Source organism: Pholcus phalangioides, unplaced genomic scaffold (genome assembly GCF_987345545.1).
Source record: "Pholcus phalangioides strain wild (caught in Gottingen) unplaced genomic scaffold, Ppha-v1.0 ptg000020l_1, whole genome shotgun sequence".
Taxonomy (NCBI): Eukaryota; Metazoa; Arthropoda; class Arachnida; order Araneae; family Pholcidae; genus Pholcus; species Pholcus phalangioides.
Window position 1 is genome coordinate 4,028,029 of NW_028301613.1, and position 24,234 is coordinate 4,052,262.

At 41.6% G+C, this 24,234-nt stretch overlaps 1 protein-coding gene across 1 annotated transcript; it reads right to left on the reverse strand.

The window, feature by feature from the left end:
• Positions 1–450: 450 nt before the first annotated feature.
• Positions 451–23,335, reverse strand: MED23 (mediator complex subunit 23). The gene is made up of 2 exons (XM_089248837.1): positions 23,208–23,335; positions 451–4,680 (listed from the first exon to the last, which is right to left on the reverse strand). Exon 2 carries the CDS (start codon positions 4,661–4,663, stop codon positions 590–592), a length of 4,074 nt encoding a protein of 1,357 aa, XP_089104963.1. The 5' UTR covers positions 4,664–4,680; positions 23,208–23,335; the 3' UTR covers positions 451–589.
• Positions 23,336–24,234: the final 899 nt, after the last annotated feature.

Genomic DNA, 24,234 nt, shown 5'->3' on the forward strand with positions numbered 1-24,234 from the left:
AAAATCATCAAGATCAGCTTAGCGGTGACCCATGCGACTGCTTGTTCTTCGAAATTTAGTAAAGCCAGTGACGAATGAGTGCAGGACTATAACAGGACTGTAAGTGGAATTGTGCGACCCATTTCGGAAGCTCCTCTGAATCAAGTTCGGGGCGTGATCGATAGCTCAAAAGCCCTTGGCTGGAAGTAGATTCGTGCGACCCCTTTTCGAAAGCCCTGAAAGCTCGTGAGTCCCTGGCTGTTAGTGAATTTGAACGACCCATCGCGGAAGCCCTCGTGGCCCATAGCTTAAGAACCCCCTGGGTTAATGAGCGTGCAAATGCTTCAACGGGTCAGAAAGTGGGTGAGGGATTCAGCATGCAAATGACCGAGTCGGTGGTTGAGCGAGCGAAAGCTGAAGTTCGTTCTCGTGTGACAAAAAAAAAACAACGACCACATGGCAGACGCCACGTCGAAACTTCTACTAAACGCATTTTTAATGAAGTCACAATGTGAATGGTGTATATTTACAAGAAGTCACCGCTGATATGCACTATATGCTGCAGTATTTGTTTGTTCTCGCCTTCCACGGCGCATGCGCGAGCAGTCAATCAGGTGGCGCTGGCTTCTTCGAGGTTGAGGTGCGTGACGAACCTCAGCTTCCTCTGGAGCGAGGGCCTCAGGTTCCTGATGATCCTCTCCATGTCGTTCTTGACCGAGTCGCCGATGAACATGTACTTGACGTGGTAGAGCAGGTCGCATATCGGGTCGACGAACCTCAGCTTGTCGCTGTTCTTGTCGACGCACTCGAGGATCTCGTACAGCTCCAGCGTGATCTCCAGGGCGTACTGGGTCCTCTCGACGTAGAACCTCTGCAGGAAGGGCGCCACCAGGTGGCACAGGAATATGAACTGCTCCTCGTTCTTGACGACGGGCTTGAACTTCTCCTTGAGCAGCTGAGTCAGAGTGCAGATCTGGCCGATGCTCGCGTGGTACCACACGGCGTGCGTCAGCGCCACCAGGTAGCAGCACTGCACCTCCGTCATGCTGTTGTGGCTCCTCGAGAAGTTGAACACCTGGAACGGGTCGAAGCTCGGGGGCGGGTTCGACAACAGCGGGCCCTTCAGGACCTCCAGGATCCGGTCGTGGAGGACAGACCAATAAGTCTCGGGGAGGGCCGTCAGAACGAGCCCGATCGCGTTCATCCAGGACTGGATGCACGACCTCGGCAGGACCGTGTGTCCCTTGAGGACGATGTCCAGGAGGCTGTTGCCGACCTTCAGGGCCGAGGTCGGGAGGGCCATCAGCTCTATGCAGGTCACGTGCAGCGCGTGGGCCGCGGGGTTGGGGAACTCGTTGAACCTCCAGTCCGTGTGCGGGAACGGCGACTTGCCGCCGAGGGTGTCCACCAGGCGGCCGATAAGCTTGATGTAGTAGTCCAGGTCGGGTATCCAGCTCAGATCGTCGGCCGGTTGCTTCAGGTAGCTGAGGTAGCCCTCGCTCAGCGCCCAGCCCTTCGGCCTGATCTCCTTCAGGGACCCGATGATGGCGGACACGAGCTGCTTTTTCAGGGGCGGCCTGTCCTTCAGCTTCTGCTCGTAGTAGTGCAAGGTGTTATACAGGTAGGTCAGGGGCCTGTCGTGGAACTTGTAGAGGCACCCGAGCTGGTCGAGGATACTCTCGACGGACATCGACGAGACCGGCGGCAGCTCCAGAAACCTGTGGATGACTATGTCCATCACGGGCAGGAACCTGAGGCACACGTTTCCGAAGTACACGGGCAGGTACGTGTGCTGGCTGTTCTGCGTGTTGAGATCGTGCAGGCCCTCGAAGTAGAACTTCTCCTGGTACTGCCTGTGGAATATCAGGTGTTTCTCGTGCCAGTCGGACTGCTTCCAGTGCTCGGGGGAGTTCTTGATAAAATCGTTGACCCTGCTCTTGAACTCCTGCGGCCTCAGCAGGATCATCCACATGATGAAGAGGCAGACCTGCGCCTCGTTGCCCTCGAAGCTGCGCAGCGCCAGGCACAGGATGAGCCTGTCCAGCTGGATTATGTGGCACTTCCATATGAGGTCGTTGAGGGCGTCGATGCACTTGTTGACGTGCTGACCGCCGAACGAGCTGGCGAACTCGAACACCAGGAAGTCGGCGAAGGTCCTGAGGTGGGCGGACAAGGCGCGGACTCCTATCCTGTCCAGGATCTTGTAGGCTATGGTGTTGATCCTGTCGTTGTCCAGCAGCATCTTCCACAGCAGGCACAGGAAGAGGGGCGACGAGCCCTGCAGGGAGAAGTGCGATATCATATCGTTCTCGTTGCTCATCATCTTCCACTTGCGGTACTCCTCGTCGACGGACCGCTTCAGGCGTTCCTTATTTTCCTTGGGCGCCTGGTGCGTCTGGTAGAACTCGGCCAGAACGCTCGGGAAGCACATGAGGGTGAAGTTGCACCAGCTGTGGGGCGTGTGCTGCATAATGGTGGACAGTATCTCCTTGCACCACGTGCCGGAGACCCTCTCGGACCCGGTGACGCGTATCGCCCTCGCCAGGGTCAGGACCAGCACCTTGTTCAGCTCCTCGGACTCGGCCGACAGCAGCGACTTCGGCTCGGCAGGCAACCTGCACAGCTGAGGCTGCACCTCCATGCTGCCCATGCCGGCGATCAGCTTCAGGGCCGTGCTCTCGACGCACAGGTGTAGCTGGGTGCTGCACAGCTGCTGGTTGGTCTGGGTCGCCGTCGCCAGGTTGTGCAGGTGGTTGAGCAGCTGGACCCTGTAGTGCGGCTGGAGGTGGTGCAGCCTGTAGCTGAACATCTCCAGGAGAGTGTGGAGTATGCCCCAGGCGTGGCTGCGGAACACCGTCGGCAGTAGGTGCGTTATGAAGCCCTTGATCCCGAGGGACTCGATCTCGTTGTACACGAGCAGCCGGCTGTAGGTCTCCACGAGTGCAGGCGACAGGCACACGGAGGACTTGTTCTGGGCCAACTTCATGACGTGGGTGACGATGTTGTGGATTAGGCTCATCTTCGTGTGCACCGTAAGGGAGTCCAGTATGCTCATCGACAGGGGCTTGATGGGACCCGAGACGACGCTGCTGGACATGGTCGCCTGATTCTTGGCGCTCCCCTGCACGGCCTCCACGAGTATACCCATGGGCCGGCTGAAGCACTCCTGGTTGGTACTGTAGGCGTTGCACAGCAACGATATGCGGTAGTCCGAGTTCAGGCTCTGGGTCAGGTTGTCGCTCGTCAGGCTGTGCTGCAGGTACTCCAGGTGAGACGCCAGGGCCTGCGGCAGCGACCTCTGCAGCTTCAACTTGTCTATCTGGGCCTTCTTCATGAGGTGTATCCAGATGCAGGTTATGGCGAGGGCGTGGGTGGCGCTCGCCTTCGTGACGTCGGGGAAAGGCAGCGGCTCCTTCTCCGGGTAGAGGAGGTCGTACAGCCTCATGACGGGCAGGAAGTCGTTCAGGTGGTTCTTCTGTATGCTGCCGGATATGAACTGCAGCAGAACCCACATCAGGTGGTCGCGCCCGCGGCGCAGGCTGCGCGAGGCGAGCTTGTCGTGCAAGGCCGACACCATATGCGGGAAGCTGGCGTACTGGAAGAGCACGAAGTATATGAGCTGGCTGGAAAGGTGCTGCCACAGGAGCTGGGTCGGCCCACCGTCCTCCATGGCATCGGTCTCGTTCTCCGACTTCTCCATCGCGCACACTATGAGCTCTATGAACTGCTCCTCGAGGACGGGGCACCTCTGCTTCTGCTCCTTGGTCAGCCTCAGCATGCTACACACCATGTCCCTCGAGTAGGGCTGCTCGAGCACGTACCTCAAAAGGAAGGCCTGGGGCTCCAGCAGCTCCTTGTTGTAAGGCAAGAGTCCCTTCAGGGTGAACTTGGCGGTCACCGGGTCCAGTTTCCACACGTTTCCGACGGCACCCGAATGTCCGACCACGGGTAACAACTTAGACTGGCCGCACGAGTCTTCGCCGGCTATTTCCATGAAGGTCGCCACCGACACCATCTGGGCGGTGGGCTTGAAACTGTCGATAAACGAAGATATGAGCTTGGAGACCTTCCAGTGCGGGTACCCGCCTTTCTGGGGCATCTTCTTCTGGACCTCATCCAGGATGAGGTAGCTCGGCAGGAGGCACGAGTTCCGGTCGAAGATGATCTCGACGACCTTCTGGACGGCCCTCAGCTGCCTCATGATCGCCACATTGTCCCCCGGCGGTATGGACTGCGCCTTGTCGAGTATTATCCTGAGCAGGTCCCGGACGCCCTTGTAGTCGACGCCGGATATCAACCTCTCTATGAGGGCGAAGCTCTGGCACCAGAACTCGGCGTTATGGTACACGAGGGATTCACACCTGAGCACGGTCTCGCAAACGGCCCTGTTGGCGAACAGTCCGACGGCCACGCCATGCTCTAGCAGCTTCAGGAGCAGCTCCGAGTGCTGGTGGCTGCTCAGCAGGCTCGCGGTCTTGACGTAGAGCCTGAGGGCGCCCGCCTGGTCCTCCTCGGACAGCGCGGAAAACAGCTGCTTCAGCGAGTCCTGGAAGCCGTTGAGCTTCTGCAGCTGCCTGTCGGGGGAGTGTACGATGAAGCCGCTGAAGGCGACCTCTATCTCCTCGGCCTGTATCACCTCGTCCACGAAGCCGTTCACCTTGGCGTCCAGGGTCATAGTAGCCATGACGTCTCGGAGAAGACCTGGAAAGACAACAAACACATTCTAGTAATTATCTGGTCAAATTTCAAAACTGAAAGACAAAATTTTACTGTAAGGCCTGTTACAATTTGGTGGCACTGAATATACAGCAAACACCAAGTGACCGTGAAACTGTTATTCAGAGCACCAGACCCATTTCAATTGTAATGGTCTACATTTCCATCATGGAGATCACTATTGTCGTGATCACTGACTATAACTTGGGAAAAAAGATTTTTTTTTACTTTAATTGTTGCTTCAAAACTGACAGTATCCCCAGGAAACACACCATTCACTGATCATTTACAATTTCTCAGTTACAATTTAGAATTATCCCATTGCACACTTAGCCATTGCACATAGGATCGGTTAATCATTCAATACTTCCTACTACACACACATCTTATGTATTCTCAATATCATGGTGTCTTATGTTCAACTCAGTCTGTTGTAAAACATTAAATTCATAATATCCCTCCAACAACTTTTCTTTTTTCCAGCTGTTCGCTGATTTTTTCATGATTATCAAAAAGTACAGTTACCCACTGTAAAATTTTTTTGACTATGATCATTAACTTCATTGATTGGTTGTCAGTACGGGCATAATTACCCCTTCACGACTCATATATATTGATACACTTGTATATGTTTAGATATATTGCATTGTACATTATATTGTGTTGTATTGTGTTTTTGAATTGAATTTGATTGAATAAAAAAAATAAACTTCCCTGTTACCAATTTTTACCACAAAATTATTATATGTAAAAATAATTGTATTATATACATAGTATCCAAAATACTGTTATTTTGCACAACAATTAAACACCAAGTAGTGGGACAATACATCAATTTCAGAGGGAAAAAATTGGCAGGATCGCACTTTGTGAATTAAATACATTCGTGATAGAATGCATTAAAAATACGTCAACTAAAGACATCAAACAATACATTGAATACAAAAACACAAAATGAGATCATTGAAAAGTAAATTGAGTAAAAATCATACAAAAAAAATTAAATTTAAAAAAATGTGTCGAGTAAAAAAGCATTAAAAACTACATTGAATAGAAACAGCAAAAAATACTTGAAGCAAAAATAATTAAAGAATGAATCGAAATACTTTTTGTGTCATCACTAAATAATACCTAGGGTTCATTCACATATTCACTTTCTTTCTGCGAGAACAAAACTCTTCAGCCTTTGCGCAGATACAATGAAATTAAAAATGACTGAAATAGAATGATATTGGTTAAGAGATAGCTTTAAAAGATCATTCAAATCAAAATGGCTTCTGAAATTAAATAAATATTTCCCTGTCTATATGAGCAATAAGCTCTAAAGGCAAACTGACCCCCTCCCGAAGAGCATGCGACCATATCTGGTGATCAAACGTCACGTAGACGTGCTGTTCAGTCGAGAGATGGGGCCACAACTTGTGTCCCCACTCAATTAGGCTTTTATCTTAAAACCCCCAACTAAAAGTAAATGTGCAGCCCCACCCCGTTCTTGGGGTTCCTTCTGGTTCATCCCCTTGACTTGTGTGAGATATACTTTATCACAGTTTACTTGGGCTTAAAATTTTTACATACCCTATAAAAACACATTTATAATTCTTACTATTACAATTTAGGGGCGATTACACCATTAGGAGTCCTACTTATTTAGAAATTTCCTAAAATACACACTGAATTAATACTGCCCCTAGTTTTTGCAATTTCTCTTTGCAATATTTTACAGATCACACTAGAACACATGTGGCCAACCAGCCAATTAAGTTTTCTCAACGCATTTTGTTCACAACAGTTCTTACAGCTGGGTTCCTTAGAACACTGGTCCGATTTGTGATCTTTTTCACCACATCTCATATTACAACGGCTTTCCCTCTTACACACTTCCGCTTGATGGCAAATTCCCAGCACCAAAATCACTGCACAGGTCTCTTTTAAAGAGTATCTTCTCCATCCAAGAAAGATGACTCTTTCTCGCATTTAGTCTATTAAATAGACTTGCCTCTACTTACACTATTCAGTTCAATCCTCATGGGGTGTCGTTATCTTGCAACTACTCTTTTCCTCTACTCTGTTACCATTCCTACCTCACCTATTTTCTCCAAAAGGTCTTCCTCGTTTATTTCTTTATCCACTTAGTATAAAATGATTTTCAGGTTTCTGCCCAGGATTTCCTCCACCTTGTATTTCAACTTCAAGTCTCCCTCTTGGACTTCGCTAACAATCCTATCTAATTCTTTCTTATTTTCTGTCTCCATTAGGATCTTTCCACTCTCAGTGACCCAATGATCTCTTACTTTTACTTTCATCCATCTCAAGTCCAGTTCCTTTTTCAGCTCCTGTATTGAATTTTTATTCCCCACTGTCGACCTAATAGCTGCTAGGTTTCTGCATCTCTTCTCTGTTTAATCTCCTCTTTTTGTACTCTGACAACCCTGGAACTTTCCTCTTCTTATTTTCACATAATGTCCGCAAATGCTTTTGGGCTACTTTTCCGTGTCTTAGCTTTTTTTCCTCAGTTTTATTTAGCAATTTGCTAAGACCTTTCATTATGATTTCAAATCCATCCTGAGTTGAGCCTTGAACTTTTCTTGTCAGTCCATTTCCCTCTTCTCCGAGGTCTATTAATTTAAGTTCTTCAAAAACCCTTTCAACAACTCCCTTTACGTGCACCAACCTGACTAGATGTATCTCTTCTTTCTTTAACTCCCTCCTCAGTCATAATACTAATTTCTTCTCTCACCGATTTATCAAAACTATATTCCAGTCTACTCATAATCACTTTCTTAACCTGTATTTCATCAAAATACAATTCTAAGTATTCTGGATTATGCACTTCTTTCAATTTCCTTTCTAATTCCTGTTTTTACTTCTTGACTTTCTCTAGATCTTTGCCTAACATCCCTGTAGTCTTTCTTTTTCCAGCATTCCTACGGCCTCAGAGTAAGTCCTGTAACTTTTTATGCTATTAATCTTCTAATTTCCTCTGTTAGTTCTTTCCTAGTTTACTCTATTCTCTTCTGATAACCGTCTTCTAACTTCTCAACCTCAGTGCATTTAACATAGTCCGTTTCCAAATGAATTTGAAGCAACCTCAACTCTTAAAACCAAAGTGGGAATTATAAATTTTCCTCTTTGAGGGTTCGATTCAAGTTATCCAGATCATAATTTTCACTGCGTCTTAAGAGATACTTCTCTTCATTGACCTTTCTTTCCTTTTCCAGGTTCCTCTTCAGTTCCTCAATTTGGGCTTTCAACTCAGTCTTCTCATTTATTGAACGGATCGTGCATCAGGATCTATTCTTTCTTGTTCTGCTTCTATGGGTTTCCCTTCAGATGTCAAATTCATTCTCATCTCTTTAGCTACCTTGAGCTGCTTTTGTAAATGGGACCTAACCTTAGCAATTCCAGAGTCTCTTTAGATTGCTCGTCTGCTACTTTGCAACTTTTATAAGTTCATCTATAACTTCCTTTAGTTTATTGAAAAGGTCTTCTTTTCTGATCTTGCTCAAATGTCCCTAGTCTTTAGTAATCAACTGAATGGTTCTGAAGAGATTTCCGGCACTTCTGCACGATAGCAGCTCTGTATATACAAATTAGAGGGGGGGGGGCGCATATCACGCACTTTCCCTTATGGATAAAGTACTGACCTGTATCAAGAGCTCAAGAGAAGTGAGCATTTATAGAACTCCTGCCTATCTGGCTTTTTTGTTATCCGGCCCGTTCAGCCACCACATTAAGCCAGATAGTCAGCAGATTCTACTGTATATCATTTAGATTTATTTATTTATTTACAATAATAATAACCCCCAGAAGGCATGAAATGCACTTATACTGGAAGAAATAATAATAATAATAATAGTCAGTACGGGAAGCACTTCGCATACGGAGTCAGGTCGAAATCCCCAATAGTGGAAGCAAATCTTGAGTAGGAGGCACATACAAGTTCTGATGGAAGACTGTTCCATATTCTTGCCACACGGCATCTATATCCGTGGAAAAAGCAATCCCTTCTAGCCATTGGTATTCTTATTTGGAAGCGATGCCTACGTAGGTTAACTCGCCTGTCTATGATCTCAAAGAAAGGCTCTCTCGATGGTAGATAAACAATTTGGTGGACTAGTTTGTAGCACATCTTCAGATCTGCAGCGATTCTACGCCATTCCAGCGAGTGTAAACCCAGAAATTGAAGTCTCTGGCAATAAGATAGACCGCTCATGCCAGACTTTAGATAGTTTTAACATTCTGCATTTAAATTGGTAATTTAAATTCTGCATACTATACCTCAAGTTTCCACCAGTGAAAAAGAATCACAATTCGTTAAATCATTCTACAAATCAGGATATTTGTATTAGTTATACAATCCGGCAATATTAAAATGCAAAATATTATTGAGGATTTTATTTTTTGAGAAACTGCATAAACTCTCGATGTTTTCCAAAAATATAAAGTTTTGATTAAAAATTTATTCATTTTTATAATTACAAGGGTCTATAATAAATAATAATCACAACAATAAAGTACAGAATTAAAATTTTTTAATTATGGCTAGCCCGATTGCAAAATCGGGCTGGCCATTAATTCTTTGATTATTATTGTGCATTCCGGATTACAAATAAAAATCTTATCTGTTATTAGTTTGCCCATTAACATTTTCTTTGTTTCTTAAATTCTTACACTGCATAATCACCTTATTTCTTTCAGCACTCAGCAGTCTTCTTTTATATCTGACGGCTGGTGAAACCGATATGCCAAGAGGATCTCAAATCGTTCCATTTTTGCAGGATTGTATTACGATCGTCAGAGGAGGGTATGCGAGCGATGATCGGTACCAGTTTCTCATTTGTAGATTTTCTTATCCTACAAGCTCTGTCGATGAACACTTAAGATACTCTCACTTTTTCACACAAGTCCTTGATTTTGTCGTTACACACATCCCAAGTTTCAGCAGTTTGATCACAGAGAACCCCTGGAAAACACCAGATCATCACAAGAACTGTCTCTGAGGTCGTCAATGTTTGATCTCAACTCGATTATATCATGATTGTCAACCAGGCGATGACAAAACTCCTGTATTTCTGCAGCCATTTCGGCACTTTCAGTATGGAGGTCATCTCTCTCTCTCTCTCTCGTTTCGCCACCTCCAAATCCACCAGGATTCTGGACAGCAAGTTTCCAACCAATTCAAATCATTGTGACAAAATTGGCAAGCTCTCCTGAATTCCGCAGTACAAAAGTTCATAACTCTTTTAGTAGATCTCTGCCACTTTGATTCGTCACATCCTTGGAAATGGTAAGAGTGATGAATTACGTCTAGGACGTTTTGGACGTTGATCGGTCTCCGAGCAGGAGAGGAAAGGTGGTGTTCTGTGGATTTGGCATTGAGAGCAAAACATTTGATCAATCTCCATTTCATCAGCATTTTTGTTATTTTTCGTCATTTTAGTCATCAGCTGACAATCAGGAAAAACGCAATCAACACACATTCATTGAGATTCACATTCTAAATATTATAATTATTTAAAAACTGTCAAACTATATCCATTTAAAAACTATAAAAAATTATCTTTCAAAAATGGCGTCCTTCTCCCGTAAAGGTAAGTGCTGCCACCCTAATTACAAAATTGAATTCCAAAATTTGTTTTTGAGACTTTCATAGCCATCATTGGCGGAAATGAATATTTTCAGTTATTCTTAGACAATGCAAATAAATCTGCAAATGAGGATATACAGGGTGAATCCGACCTATTCTGCCAAATGAAAGGGGGTGGGTGATAGACGAGCCCAAGATGATCCACATGGGCTCCACACCCCACCAACTCTGTCCTAGCTCAAACTATTTGAGTTATGGTGGATAATCGATTATGAAAAAAAAATGTGTCAAGTCTGAAAAAACCAGAATTTGTGAAGTTTCTGAAAGACCTATACACAAACTAAGCACAAATTTGGAAATAACAGGAAAAATGCTATAAGGGGACACCAATTCCATCGAAATATCTAGTTTTAATGGCGAGCTACAAGCACTGAAATATTGGCAAAGTTCAAAATCAAATTGTCGCCAAAATTTTTTAGTCAATTCATAATCAGTTTTCAACCAATATTTTAATTTTTAATCGTTAATTCTGCAAACACCCTTCTAGCTATAATCGGTCAAATTTGCTAAAAACTTGTTCATGCCATCAGCTTTCAAAAGAGCCTAGAATAAACTAAATTGGTCACCTAGTTCAAGAGAAATTTAGTCGTTTGAAGTTTTATAACCTTTGAAGTGCCTTATGACTTCCCCCCCCCCATGGCCCCCACAAGGGGTGGGCTGGCAAGGCTCCAGCCCTGGGGCCTGGGACGATTTTCATTATTTTTGTTTTCTCCACGCTATAAATCCATCATGAAAGAGCCCACAAAAGATTCCAGCCTAGGAGCCCTACTCCAGGATGTGGGGGCCATGACTCTCCCCCCCCCCAGAGGTTGAAATTTGAAAAGCCCCTTCTTTGTGAGTCTTTACATCATAAAATGAAACTGCTGACTGGATTTCATATTTGTAGCTTCAGCGGTTTCTGCTTGCCGTCATTTGTCTATGTTACTTTTCTTCATCAATTCACCTATGAAAAAATCATCGCTTGCTTGTTAAATTTGTTGGATAGAAACTGTCCCTTTTTTCCTGACAAACTGCATGCAGGGGCTGAAATTAATATCTCTACCGGTCTTTGTGTAGTGTCATCTGTGAGTCGCATCCTTGATAATAGGAGACCCAATATAGCGATCAAAAACAATGTTCAGTTTTTCTCGTATTTTAGAAATTAAATCAACATAAAGACATTTTTATGTTTCCCATATGCATCGTTGTTACCTCACGCAATATGATTTAAGAGAGATGCTCCATCCAAAATGTACTGATGCGAAGGCCGGTTGTATCAATTAAAATTAGACATGAATAAAATAATTACATATAATTCCAGACTCATTTTCCTTACATTTATTCCGCACCTATCTCACTGTTCAACAGATAATAAATTACATGTTCATTTAATTACGCGAGGTGGCAAGTAGTGAAGAGGAAGGAGTCAGTAATTAACTTACCGCCACCAGGCAGAGGGGTCAGCGCTCGCTTCGAAGTTTCTTGTCACTCTGTCTCTGTGTTACGGCTTCTTCCTGAAGATCTCATTCCATCTCGCCAAACACCTTATTGTGCGCCAACCGACACCCTCTTGTGCGCCAAAACAGCGTAGTGTTCCCACATAACAACTTGCAGTTACGGTTAAATTGAGCAGGGAAATTATCACAATTTATTTCCCTGTATCAGTACCTTTCTGAGCTTTCCATGTTGTCAAATTCTTTGTTGTGCAAATACTTACACTATGGTCGTTACTTACTGTGCAGTTCTTACTTTCACATGTTCTGATAGGTTTATGTTTAGAAGGACAACAAAATTTCCACAAAATAAACAGTGAATAGTGCTAGAAACTGGGCACCTCAATTACCGTCTTTACTCGCATATAGGACTAGGTATGATTTTAGAGATAAAAAAAATAAAGTAAACTAGATTTATTAATTCAACTTCTTATTCCGTTTATTCACAGATAATGGCATAAGATTATTAGGGCAAGATGATGTAAATGCAGGGCGAGATGTAATAAATTTGGGGGGTGGTTCAGAATGGTGTTACAAAATGCAGTGGGTGCTTGTGCACCCCTGGGGGTGAACTATCTCTGCAGTCCTTAGTAACTACTAGTCCTTAGCAACTACCGGTCAGAGGACCGAAGCTAAGGACCTCTTCAACTACTAGTACTTGAGGAACCACAGGGAACCGTGAACTAGTGGTCCTTAAGATCACGACAAAAGGACGTAAAACAAGTCAAAGTCAAGTAAGATCACGTGATGTGAAATAGTAGTTAGACGGGGAGAAAATTTTTGGTTTCGAGAGTTTCACTATTTCCAACTAGTTTCACTATTTAGTTTCAGAAATAGTTTTAGAAATAGTTTCACTATTTCCAACCAAAGGGATGCCATTTGAAGCCTACAACAACTACAAATTATTTAACCATCGCTTTTCCGCAGTGGTGGTGGCAGCGATTTCGTGTTTACAACTGATTGTAAACAAACTTTTTTTCCCCCCGAGGGATTTTTTTTCTTGCCATAAATTTGCCATCCGAGCTCTTTGAAACATTTTTTTACTCTTATAATCACTAGCAAGTTTAGTTATTTTGTAAACGTATGAGGACGCAAAATTTTTCATACATTTTGTGGACTTTTTTAGGATAATATTCAGTATATAATTAGTAAAAATATTTTTCTTGTCTGAGCTCATTGACCCCACACTTCTTCAAAAACACACTTCCAAATCTTTCCAAGGATCCGTGCTTTTGGATACTTGAAGGAACGAGTATCTGGGGGCCCCAGCTGCACAGAACTGGGTCTCATATTAATGGAAACGAAAAAAAATCATTTTAAATTAAGGTAGGCGACACCCCACCCAAGGGCCCTGCTGAATACTATTTTTAATATTGAGTGCCACTTAAAGATTAATTCGTTAAATAATTTTTTTATTATACATTTTATTGCTTTCAAATGACTTCATTGAAACAACGAATTGCAAATTCTTTTTGGAGCTACTAAATCTTAAATTATTGACAATTTATAATTAAAAGATAACTGCCTTGCAGCTTATTGTAGTTCTGTATTTTAAGCTTTGCCTCGGTCAAAAAATATCAGAACATGATTTTCTATGAATGAGCACTTACCTGTTAGTGCAAGCGATATTTTAAACGAACTAAAATATTAAGCAACTTCAATATTTTAAAAATATATATACATCTATATTAAAGATGTTTTACCAATCTATGGGTTTCATACTCAGCTTCAAACAAATAACTTCACCTTATAACTCTTATTTGACCGTATACTTCATTTCAGTTGGTTATTGATAGAAACATGAATTAAACTTTGATATATATAAAATAAAAACAAACAACAGAACTAGCACACGTGATTCGTAATACAAAAACATTTTATTTCAAACATATGTCCATAGAGGGATATAATAATCACAATTTATTTGTTGAATGCTTATTAGAAATCGCTATTTCAAGAACATAAAAATTCTTCAGGGATTCATTAATTTTGATCTGCATCTTCAAATGTTGATTTACCTGAAATTAGAATGAGAGGAAGGAGAAAAAACCTTTTATTATCCTTATCAATCTTCATATATGATATACATGTTATTTTGAACTGTAATGCAGTCTTCAGTTGTACAATTACACATAAACTGTGCACAAAAAAAATAGCACTTTGTCGACATTGAGGCGACTTGACACCATTTTATGACAGTAGGAACCAAAATGCGTCAACAGTATTTTGCAAGGGAGGCCTGACATTGAACACAGATGCACTTGTTCATGTCTAGATGTATTTACCTAGGGCCTGACAAGTCCCAGGAGCCAATTCGCCATGGCACAAAAAAAAAAATTTACATTGGCACCTAAAATTTTTTTATGCATGATCACATATGTTTTGGAATTTATGTCTGTGCATCTTCTAACATTGGGAAGGTCATCAAGTGCCGGAAAAGTCTAATAATATTTTTTTATTTTGCACTATATCTCTTAAAAATATGCTTGGATGCCAAGAAATTTTGGTGACGCCTAAAATGTTTTTTAATTTTTCAAGTCCTGTTCCTGCCCTAAAATTTTGTTCGCAGACACATGAAGCAAAAAACTGTTTGACAGTGGGCTTATTTTTTTTCACTCTACTTTTAGCTTCGCTCTAAAACACATCCGTAGATCGAGGAACCCTCATTTATATTAACATAGAGATTTCGCAGTGTCATATGACGTCACTGTAGTTAAAAGGTATGATATTATTTGTTGTCAAGGGTATTGACAACAAATGATATCATTTGTTGTCAATACCCTTGTTTGTTATTTCCATCCACAAAGCTTGCTCATTGGTGAATATGATTATAACTTTTTCAAAGAATTAATATCATATTTTTCAGTTGGCAAAAATTCTCAAGGTTTTTTTTTTAATGTCCTCCCTTTCATTTATATAAAGTTAAACCTTGTTATAGCACCAGCCCTGTTTAGTGCCACAAATTTTCAGTGAACAAATATTTCATACATGGACTATAATGTAAAACACCCATTTTAGTGTGAACGTCTTATAATGCCAACTAAAGTTTGGATTTATACAAAGTCATTTTGCGAGAATTCCCACATTTCCTTTCCCATCATTTTGCTTTTTTTATATAGGAGTTGAAGATTTATCTTTACATTCCATTGTTATTATCGGTCTATATAACAGTCTGAGCAAATGATTTAAAGAATAGAGACTGGTGTGTGGTCAAAAGGTTTTGACAAAGCCCATTTATAAAGAGCCTACCTATGCAAAGAAATGGATTTTTTGATAAGGGAAAGTGTACCACACACAAGCATTCTGCACCAGTTTGTTCAAGGTTGCCAAGACAAGTTTTTCAACAGTGCATGTTTTTACTCACACTGGTCAAGTTTAGATCAGTACAAAAATTCATCACTCTCAATTTTCCCCCTTTGTTTATTTATTTTTTTTTTTTTGCACATATAAAATGTGCCGCTAAATTTATGCAGAACTGAAATAATTTCAAAGACAGTATATTTCTGTTATATAAGTGATATTGAGAAATATTCAAGTGATTGCAGTGTTTACAATTTTATAAATTTTCTCAATTTAAAATTGAATACATATAGAATAGGTTATGTTATTCATGGAGCAACATAAATTAGACACCGAGATGTAATATTTTGTAATAAACATGTGAAATTATGTAATACAGCCTCTCCGAAATGCTACTCTATGATCCAATATAATGCCAAAATTCTTTGGGACAGATAGTAGCGTTAAATTAGGGTTCGACTGTATTTGTTCCACTAGGGTTGTTGATACAAATGAAATCAGTAAAAATGTGGTGATATAATGTTGAAATATGTGTCATTAAATCACATGCATGGAAATATTTTATTTTACATGAAAATAATGGAAACTATATTACTTAAAGGCAAATACATAAAATTAAAATTACCTTTGTTTGCTTCGTGAAACCTTCATATAACATCGCAGCTAGATACAGCCAAGTTCCTGGGGAACAAAATTTTTTCAGTTAGAAAAGTCTCACAAATGTATACACAAATGCATCAGCTGTTTACTAACAACATGGTCAAAAAGTAAATGCTTCTTAAAAATATAAATATTCCCCGAAGTCTCAAAATGCTCTATTTTAAACATCTGAAATATTTGACGTGGAACAAAATAAATTTTTGTCCAATCCGAGATAAAAAATTCTGAAAGGTATGTGTTTAACCATACATGTAAAATCAAACAATCGTCAGCAAAAAATCATATTTGAACTCAGCGAGGCCATAACACCAAATACTGAAGTAGTAATAAGTTTCGAACAATAATCTGCTTCTCTCATGAGGATGGCGCATATATTTCAACACTAAAAACTGCGCCAAAAAATTCCAACTTTGTTTTTTAGTCCCATTGTACAAATTTCGTTTTTTTATATCTCAACAAAACAACATAATGATTCCTTAATAAATATGCTTCATCTCAGAGCGAGTTACAGGGTACAATTTTTCAAGAAGTTGCATATGATTTTTTTTCTTCTAAAAATTTAACTTTCGCTGTCTTACAATATTGTTCATTTGAACAGTTCAAGATTGATAATCAAATCAAGATTTTAATCCTTCAGTGCATGAAATTTACAGAAATTAATACTTAACATTATACTGCAAATTTACCATGCTTTATTTTCATTTTAACATTGCTTATCAAAAATAATAATTCAAATTTTTGTCAATTACGTGCAATAATTTACACTCATGTCCATAAATTAAGGATAATTCAGAATTACACGGAAATCGAAATCTAAAGTAAAAATTTCACCTGTAGAATTATCACACACATCTGCAAGAATGATATGCAAATTTCAGGAAGCCACCAGATGATGCCGATAGTACGTCACAATGACGAGAGTGTAACAGGGGGTATATAAGGAATGGTGGCAAAGAAGTCAAATTGTTCACAAGAGTTCTATAAGGCGCTCAGTGCCATAAGTGAATAGTTATGACACAGAGGACGCATGTGGATGATATTTTACGTGGTAGAATTATCGGCCGCCTGGAATGTGGGCGTACTCAGATGGAAGTATCCGAGGAACTTGGAATTGCCCAAAGTGTCATCTCTAGGCTTTGGCAACGATTCCAAGATAACGGAAATGTCAGTAGACGTTACAGTACAGGTCGCCCCCGAGTTACAATGCCGAATGAAGACCGGTATCTGGCAGTAACTGTCAAAAGAAGCAGACGGAGCACAGCATCCGACCTGTCTCGTCAGCTATCTGCAGCCTTGGGTACCACAGTTTCAAGGCAAACCGTGTACAGACGTTTGGGAGATATTGGTCTATATGCTCGCAGGCCTGTCAGATGTGTTCCGCTCACGTCAACTCACTGTCAGCAGCGATTAGCCTGGAGTAGAGAACATGCAATGTGGACATTGTCACTGTGGGCTTGTGTGATGTTTTCCGACGAGTCCAGGTTTAGCTTGCAGTCTGATTCATGTCGGACTTTCATATAGAGAACGCCAGGTACCCATTACCACCAAGACAACATCATTGAACGACACCGTTACGGTGGTGCAGCATTGCTCGTTTGGGGTGGAATTATACTGGGTTCCAGAACAGATCTGCATGTTCAAACCGGAACCACGAAAGCCCAAATTTATCTGAACATCATTCTGAAACAAGATGTACGTTTGTTTAGGGTGCCATGGGCGCAGAATTTGTGTTTATGGATGACAACACCTAGCAAACATCGTAAACGAATGCCTTGAATCTGAGGATATAACCCGCATGGAATGGCCAGCATTCTCACCTGACTTGAATCCGATAGAGCATGTGTGGGACATGCTTGGCCGACGAGTAGCAGCCCGTCAACCACCTCCTACATGTGTACCGGAACTTCAGAGAGCATTGCTTGCTGAGTGGAGTGATCTTCCCCAAGATCAGATCGATAATTTGATACTCAGCATGCCTAGGCGTTGTACGGACTGTATTTCATCGCATGGGAGACATACAATGTATTAACCATCATACCAACCATGTAATAGTAAGTTTTTGTAAAGGAGATATTTTTTACAATTGGTCCAGGGAGCAAAAATCATAGTTTTTATGAATGGTATCATACATACACCAACGTTTTTGTTCTTTATGTTTTGTTTAATAAATGGGCTTTATGAATAAGTAACGTTTGTTTTGTTTCTGAACCTTTATTTGCCAGAGCTGGCATTATCCTTAATTTATGGACATGAGTGTATTATCAATCAATTGTAGCTTATCAGTTTCTTTTTTGTATTGAAGGTGGGGATTAATCTAAACTACAAATTTGAAATTTCCTTATTTACTGCTGATTGCATAGCATAGTCATCCAAGCACAGTTTTTATCGTATCAATATTCAAATTATTTATTTACACGCTCAATTTTTTTAGACATAATTTTTCATTAAAAAAAATTTCATTTAGCCAAACACATAGAATGCAAAACTCTGATATTATAGTAATTGCAGATTCATATTTCATTTGCTATGTTAATATTTTCAATACAATCCAAAATATACATGGGCTATTTGATATTTTTCAGTATTGATTGTGTGACATTATAGCCATTTATATTTCTACATAACGCATTCACCAGGCAAAAAAAATATTAAGAATATCTTCAAAAACTATCTATATAGTTTGATAGCATAAAAATAATTCTTACCTTAGTATAAACATGCTAGCACTTCATGGTGGCTTCGCTCGCCAATGTCAACATACACATACGTAGACCACTTGGAGAATATAACGATGAATGATTTCAAACACATCAACGATATACAGGAAGTTTTATCATTCATTTCTGTTGAATAAAATTGTTCGATACATAAAAAAATGCAGCGTATTTCACCGTTAAATATTAAAGCGCGATCTCGCTCTGCAACTTTCTCTCTCTGCAAAATTTCTTCATTTCGAAGATGGCCACCGTGAACTACTGCTTAACGACTGGTGCTCGGCAGTCCTTAGCTGCAGTCCTAAGTAACTACTAAAAAAACGTCCTTAGCTTAGAGATAGTATCAAAAAGTCCAACTACTGGCCAGCTAAGGACTAATCAGAGTTCAACTACTCTTTTTTTGGCTAAGGACCTTTGAAAACCAAACACACACCCCGCTTCCCATCTCATTTCGGCTAAGGACCGCAGAGATAGTTCCCTCCCTGGATCTAATGTCACTGTGCCTGGCCCAGGGCCCTGATCAAACCAGGAGGAGGGGGGATGCCCCAAAAGTATTGAAAATTTTTACAAATCTGAGATTCTTTTCTGAAAAATTGTGTCTCATAAATTCTGAATTTTCATTAATTCTGAAACGATTTCTCTCATTAGTTTTTGATTATTCTACTTCCTGTTTCTAATTTTCCCTATCAATATTAAACTTTTCGGGAATTATCATTTTCAATCAGTCAAAATTATCATTAGTTCTGGGGTTTTCTTAAATTAATTCCCATTTTTCATTGCTTTTTTTTCCCCTTTAGTTACCTTTTTGGTTAGATATTCATTCGCACATTATAAAACAACCTAGGTTTTTGAAGAAGAGAAATTTGAACAAAAAAAACCTTGTTCTAAACCAGTGGTTCTCAACCGGGGGCCATATGGCCCCCTTGTAGTCCTGGGGGTACTTTAAGGGGAGCCATGGAAAGAAAACAAATGAACGGGTGTCATGAAAGGTGGTTAAAAGGGCTTCGGAGAGCTGTAAAAAAATAGATTCGGTCGCAAAGAGATCAGGCTTTTAAGTGAAATATGGTGGGGATAAAAAGTATGGCTATATTCAGAACCTCCGGTGGGATTGCTCGAATAACCAGGGCTCCCCTTTAAGCACGGGGCTCCTTTCGGGCATGGCCACGGGATCTTCATGAGCATACATGATTCTCCACAGCTTACATGATGAGGTCTGATACTAAGACTGAAATTTTGAGAGTAAGCATGCAAATTTGTTGTGCTTGTTACTTCTAATGCTGTTACTTTCAGCTAAGGGTACGGGCTTCAGAACATCATTGGAGGGGCCCCACAATGTCAAGATACAAATACAACGCCAAAACAGGCAAAATGCCCAACGAGGTGGCTGATAAAAAGATGCCCATAAAAATATGGATGTCATATGTTTCAAAAATACAGCAACCCAATTAAAAATGCAATTAACACGCCCCTGCAATTAAGATGCCCTGTATAGAACCTCCAGAAGAGGGAAGCTCACTGAAGCGCAGGAGTCTAAAATTAAACATAAAATTTAGTATTATCATTTTAGTATAGGCATTATCTATAAAAGTAATAGGAGTTGCTATGGACAGAGGACAGATACATATTTACAGAAAATAGGAGGGGGGGGGGGGGTAGGGATAAGAAAATAATAACCCGGGGGGTGTCATGTTCAGGGGGAATGGGTAATCAAAAAAATTACGCCAGAATAGTAGCAGAGCGGCAATACTACAAATTTGCCTTTGCTTCTGAATAAGAGTGGATGAGGTGAAGGGGGGTTCTCTGGATAAGATGGGGGCCGCGAGAAGAAAGTATGGTCCAAAGAAGAGCCATGGGTGGAAAAACGTTAAGAAACACTGTTCTAAACCATTTAATATGGTTAGCGAACATTTTTCCTCTGTATTTCTTCTAGGCTAGCCCTTCGTTTTGTAATCTCAAAATGCTCTATCAGTAAATGTCTTTCCTTTCCTGCGGTTCCCAACTTTGAGGCGCAAATGCAAGACGGTCTCCCTGTCATAAAACGTCTTGCCTCAGAGAGCAACAGGCCTACAACGGTATAATTATTCATCCGTTACACTTCACGCACTGTTGAGGAAGAAACTCATAGTTTAAAAAATTGATTGCAGATGGCAGCACTACACATAACAAGCATTACACAGAAACAAACTTCACGGAAGGTTCCCTATACATATACACACATTCCAACATGTACCAATTTGTTCGAGATTCCGCAGAGGAATATGGAAGAGGTGCATGTCCATAGTAGTACGTCTTCCGACACAAAACATTCCAGCAGTTGCAACTTTGATTTCAAATGACTGATATTGAATTTTAATTATGAAATTTACTACAGGGTGGGCAAAAAATGTCCGTAGAAACTTTCAAAATTCATAAAAACCAGAAAAATAACCGAAATAAAAAATGGTTTGCAGGGTTAACATCACTAGGTTATGGAAATTTTTTTAAAGACAGGAAAAAAAAAACTAAAAAACTGCAGACAGGTGGCGCTGACATACACAAGTCATAGAAAATGATACGCAAATAACGAACAGAATGCCTCCAAATCGTTTATTACAGCATGGCACATAATGCTGTATGACGCATATGCGCCACCACAGGGGATAACACATAATGTGTTATATTATGTGTGATAATGTGTAATTCCCTGTGGTCATGTGGAACACATACTTCTCTAATAAACGATTTGGAGGTATTCTGTTCGTTATTTGCGTATCTTTTTTTGACTTATGTACATCAGCGCCACCTATCAGCTGTTCTTTGAGTTTCTTTTTCCCTGTCTTTAAAAAAAAATCCTAACCTAGCAATTGCCCACCCTGTATTTAAATCACCACTTAATTACGATTTTAGGAACAGATGCAGTATAATCCAAATCCCTTGGCGACCAATTTTTTCAGCCCCAAACACATCCAATAGCCCAAAGGAAAAGTCGCCAGTGCCATGACTGACTATGGACAGGGAAAATAACCCGGCGTAGAAAACAACAAAAGCGGAAACCAACAATAATATTACAAATATTCTCAGTATGAAAAAAAATAAAACCCAGACTGTTCTTCAAAATAAATCAATACGGCATAAGTTTTTCTGGGTATCCAGACTCTTTAAAATAGTAAACTAAAATAATGATATTTCTTTACGACACTGAAAACGAAAGGGCAGAAGTTACAAAAAATGTATAAGAATAAATTATATCGGAAATTACAATCTGAAGGAAGCATATTCGAGACAAGACACGTTTAGACAATTAAAAACGAAATGACGCTATTTCGAATACTATTACACAAAAGGAGACGTCATTTGAATAGCCCATGTCACTAGCGCCACCTTGGCGATCTGGATTATATTGCTTTGGCGGTCTGGATTATACTGCATGTGTACTCTATGGACTCTACAGTCTCTTAATGCCTTGTCATCCAATTAGTATGGTCCCACATCCTGGAGCAAAGCCCCCAGGCTGGGATCTTCTGCATGGGGGCCCCCTGTCAGACTTTTCACAGACCCTTCTATAGTTAATTTATAGCGTGATAAAAGCAAAAAATTATGAGAATTGTCTCAGACCCCAGAGCTACAGCCCTGGGAACAGGTGCTGTATAATCCAGACCGTCAAATCCAATATAATCCAGATCACCAAGGGTGCTATAAGTCGCCAACGCCGGCGCTCTCAGTTATGCCGATCGGGCTCTCACTTGCTTTGCCAGGTTGTCATTGTTCTAGATTGTTCCTCGGTAGCTTCCATTACCCATCCATTATAGATGGCGCTTAAAGCGCGGGCGATTCAAACGGATAACAGCGTTTTTTCCCTTTGTGCAGTAGCGTCGTTGTCTTGGATTATTTCCGATGCGATTACCTTTCGTTAGTTGTTTTTAGCGTGTCTTTTCAAATGTTTGAATAGTCATTTAGTGTTTTTTGTTCCGAGCGTTAGGATTACATTTTCATCGACCGGTAGAGCTGTAGCTACCGAGGAACAATCTAGAACAATGACAACCTGGCAAAACAAGTGAGAGCCCCGATCGGCAGAACTGAGAGCGCCGGCATTGGCGACTTGTAGTGCACTTGGTGATCTGGATTATATTGGATTTGGCGGTCTGGATTATACAGCACCTGTTCCCAGCCCTGCACTAGTGAAGGGCATGGCTCCAGCTAGGGACTATTCTTAATTTTTTTAGTTTTTTCACACTATTAATTCAATATACAGGGGCCAGTCAGAGATTTCAGCGTGGGGGGTCATGTTTCGTCACGTGACAAGGGGACACATCACGGAGGAGCCCCGAGTCTGAGATTTATTATGCCCGGGTAAAAAGCCCTGTTAATCTTCCTTCTTAGTGTGGAGGGGCGTGCATGAAGCAGGGCCGTCTTAAGAGCACCATGGGGCCCCCCCCCCCCCGGGCCAAGTGATTTTTCTGAGGCCCTACCAGGCAAATTCTCGAAAATTTCAACCAAATTTGTGAGGCCCCCCTTTTTCTCTGTAGGCCCGGGTGGGCGCATGCATTGTGACGGCACTGGCATGAACATAGAAACGCATGGAATGTGTGGGGGGGGGGGAGGGGGCTGATGTATAAATAACACTACCTCTAACATATAATAACGTACATATAAATTAACAGTGACACCATTTTAAAAATAATCACCGGAATATCGGTGATGAAATTTTCAAATAAAATGTCAGTGAATTCTAAAACTCACCATCAACATCGAATTAAAAACAAAGCTGTGATCGCTGTATAGAAGATCATGTCAACAAATCACTAGGAGGGGAAGCCGGAAATATAAGACTACACTTCACAGGAATGCTTAAAACGGAGGGATATCAAATTATTCATTTATATTGCTGCCACCTAGTGTTAACATTACACACTGTTTATGTGGTGATCTAATGAAGGGCTGGTCGGCTGAATTTTTCCTTCAAACAGGGTTTTCCTAGGCCTTGGTTGCGCCACGTAAACCGAATTAAGCCGGGAGAAAACCTAATTTTTCCCAGGAGCAGGTTTCCCGTGCCGCGCGCAACGTGATTCGCCCAGTACGACACGCCGTCCACTCGCCAATAAGAAAATCAGTATGACTGTTCCCCTACCGAGTGCAATACGCCTCACGACAGCGCTTTACGTCGGGCGTGATTGGCCGACTGCTTCTGGAAGGGTCAAATGCGTCATGCGCTGCGCGTTTTGCCGATGTTCTTTTCGGGGGGGAGGGCGTCAAAGGCGGAGTCTACTGATCTAATGTATATCTGTATATACGAATTGACATCATCATCATCTTGTCCCCCCCCCAGCAATAATGACCGTGCCCCCCCCCCAGACTTCCAAGTCTCTCTCCACCTATGCTCTTGTGTGTTTTCTTTAACTTCCCTTCAAACCGAAGCATGCAGATGATAGAGGAGCTGATGCCAAGGCCATATACTATAATACAGCCACCCTGATCTGATGCGCCACGCTAGGAAAACACAAACGCGTAGCGTGATTATGTAACATGTTTCTGCCGGCGCGAAATGGTCTAATTCAATTCCCGCGGCGTAAAAAACATATTCCTAGGAAAACCCGGTTTGAACAGAACATCGGCAAAACGCGCGGCGCACGACGCATTTGACTCCTCCAGAAGCAGTCCGCTAATCACGCCCGACGTAAAGCGCTGTCGTGAGGCGTATTGCGCTCTGTGGGAAAACAGTCGTGCTACTTTTCTTATTGGTGAGTGGACGGCGTGTCACGCTGAGTGA

What these genes read in the sequence shown, in the direction of transcription:
- MED23 (XM_089248837.1), bottom strand. Translation starts at nt 4,663, where the DNA reads ATGGCTACTATGACCCTGGACGCCAAGGTGAACGGCTTCGTGGACGAG.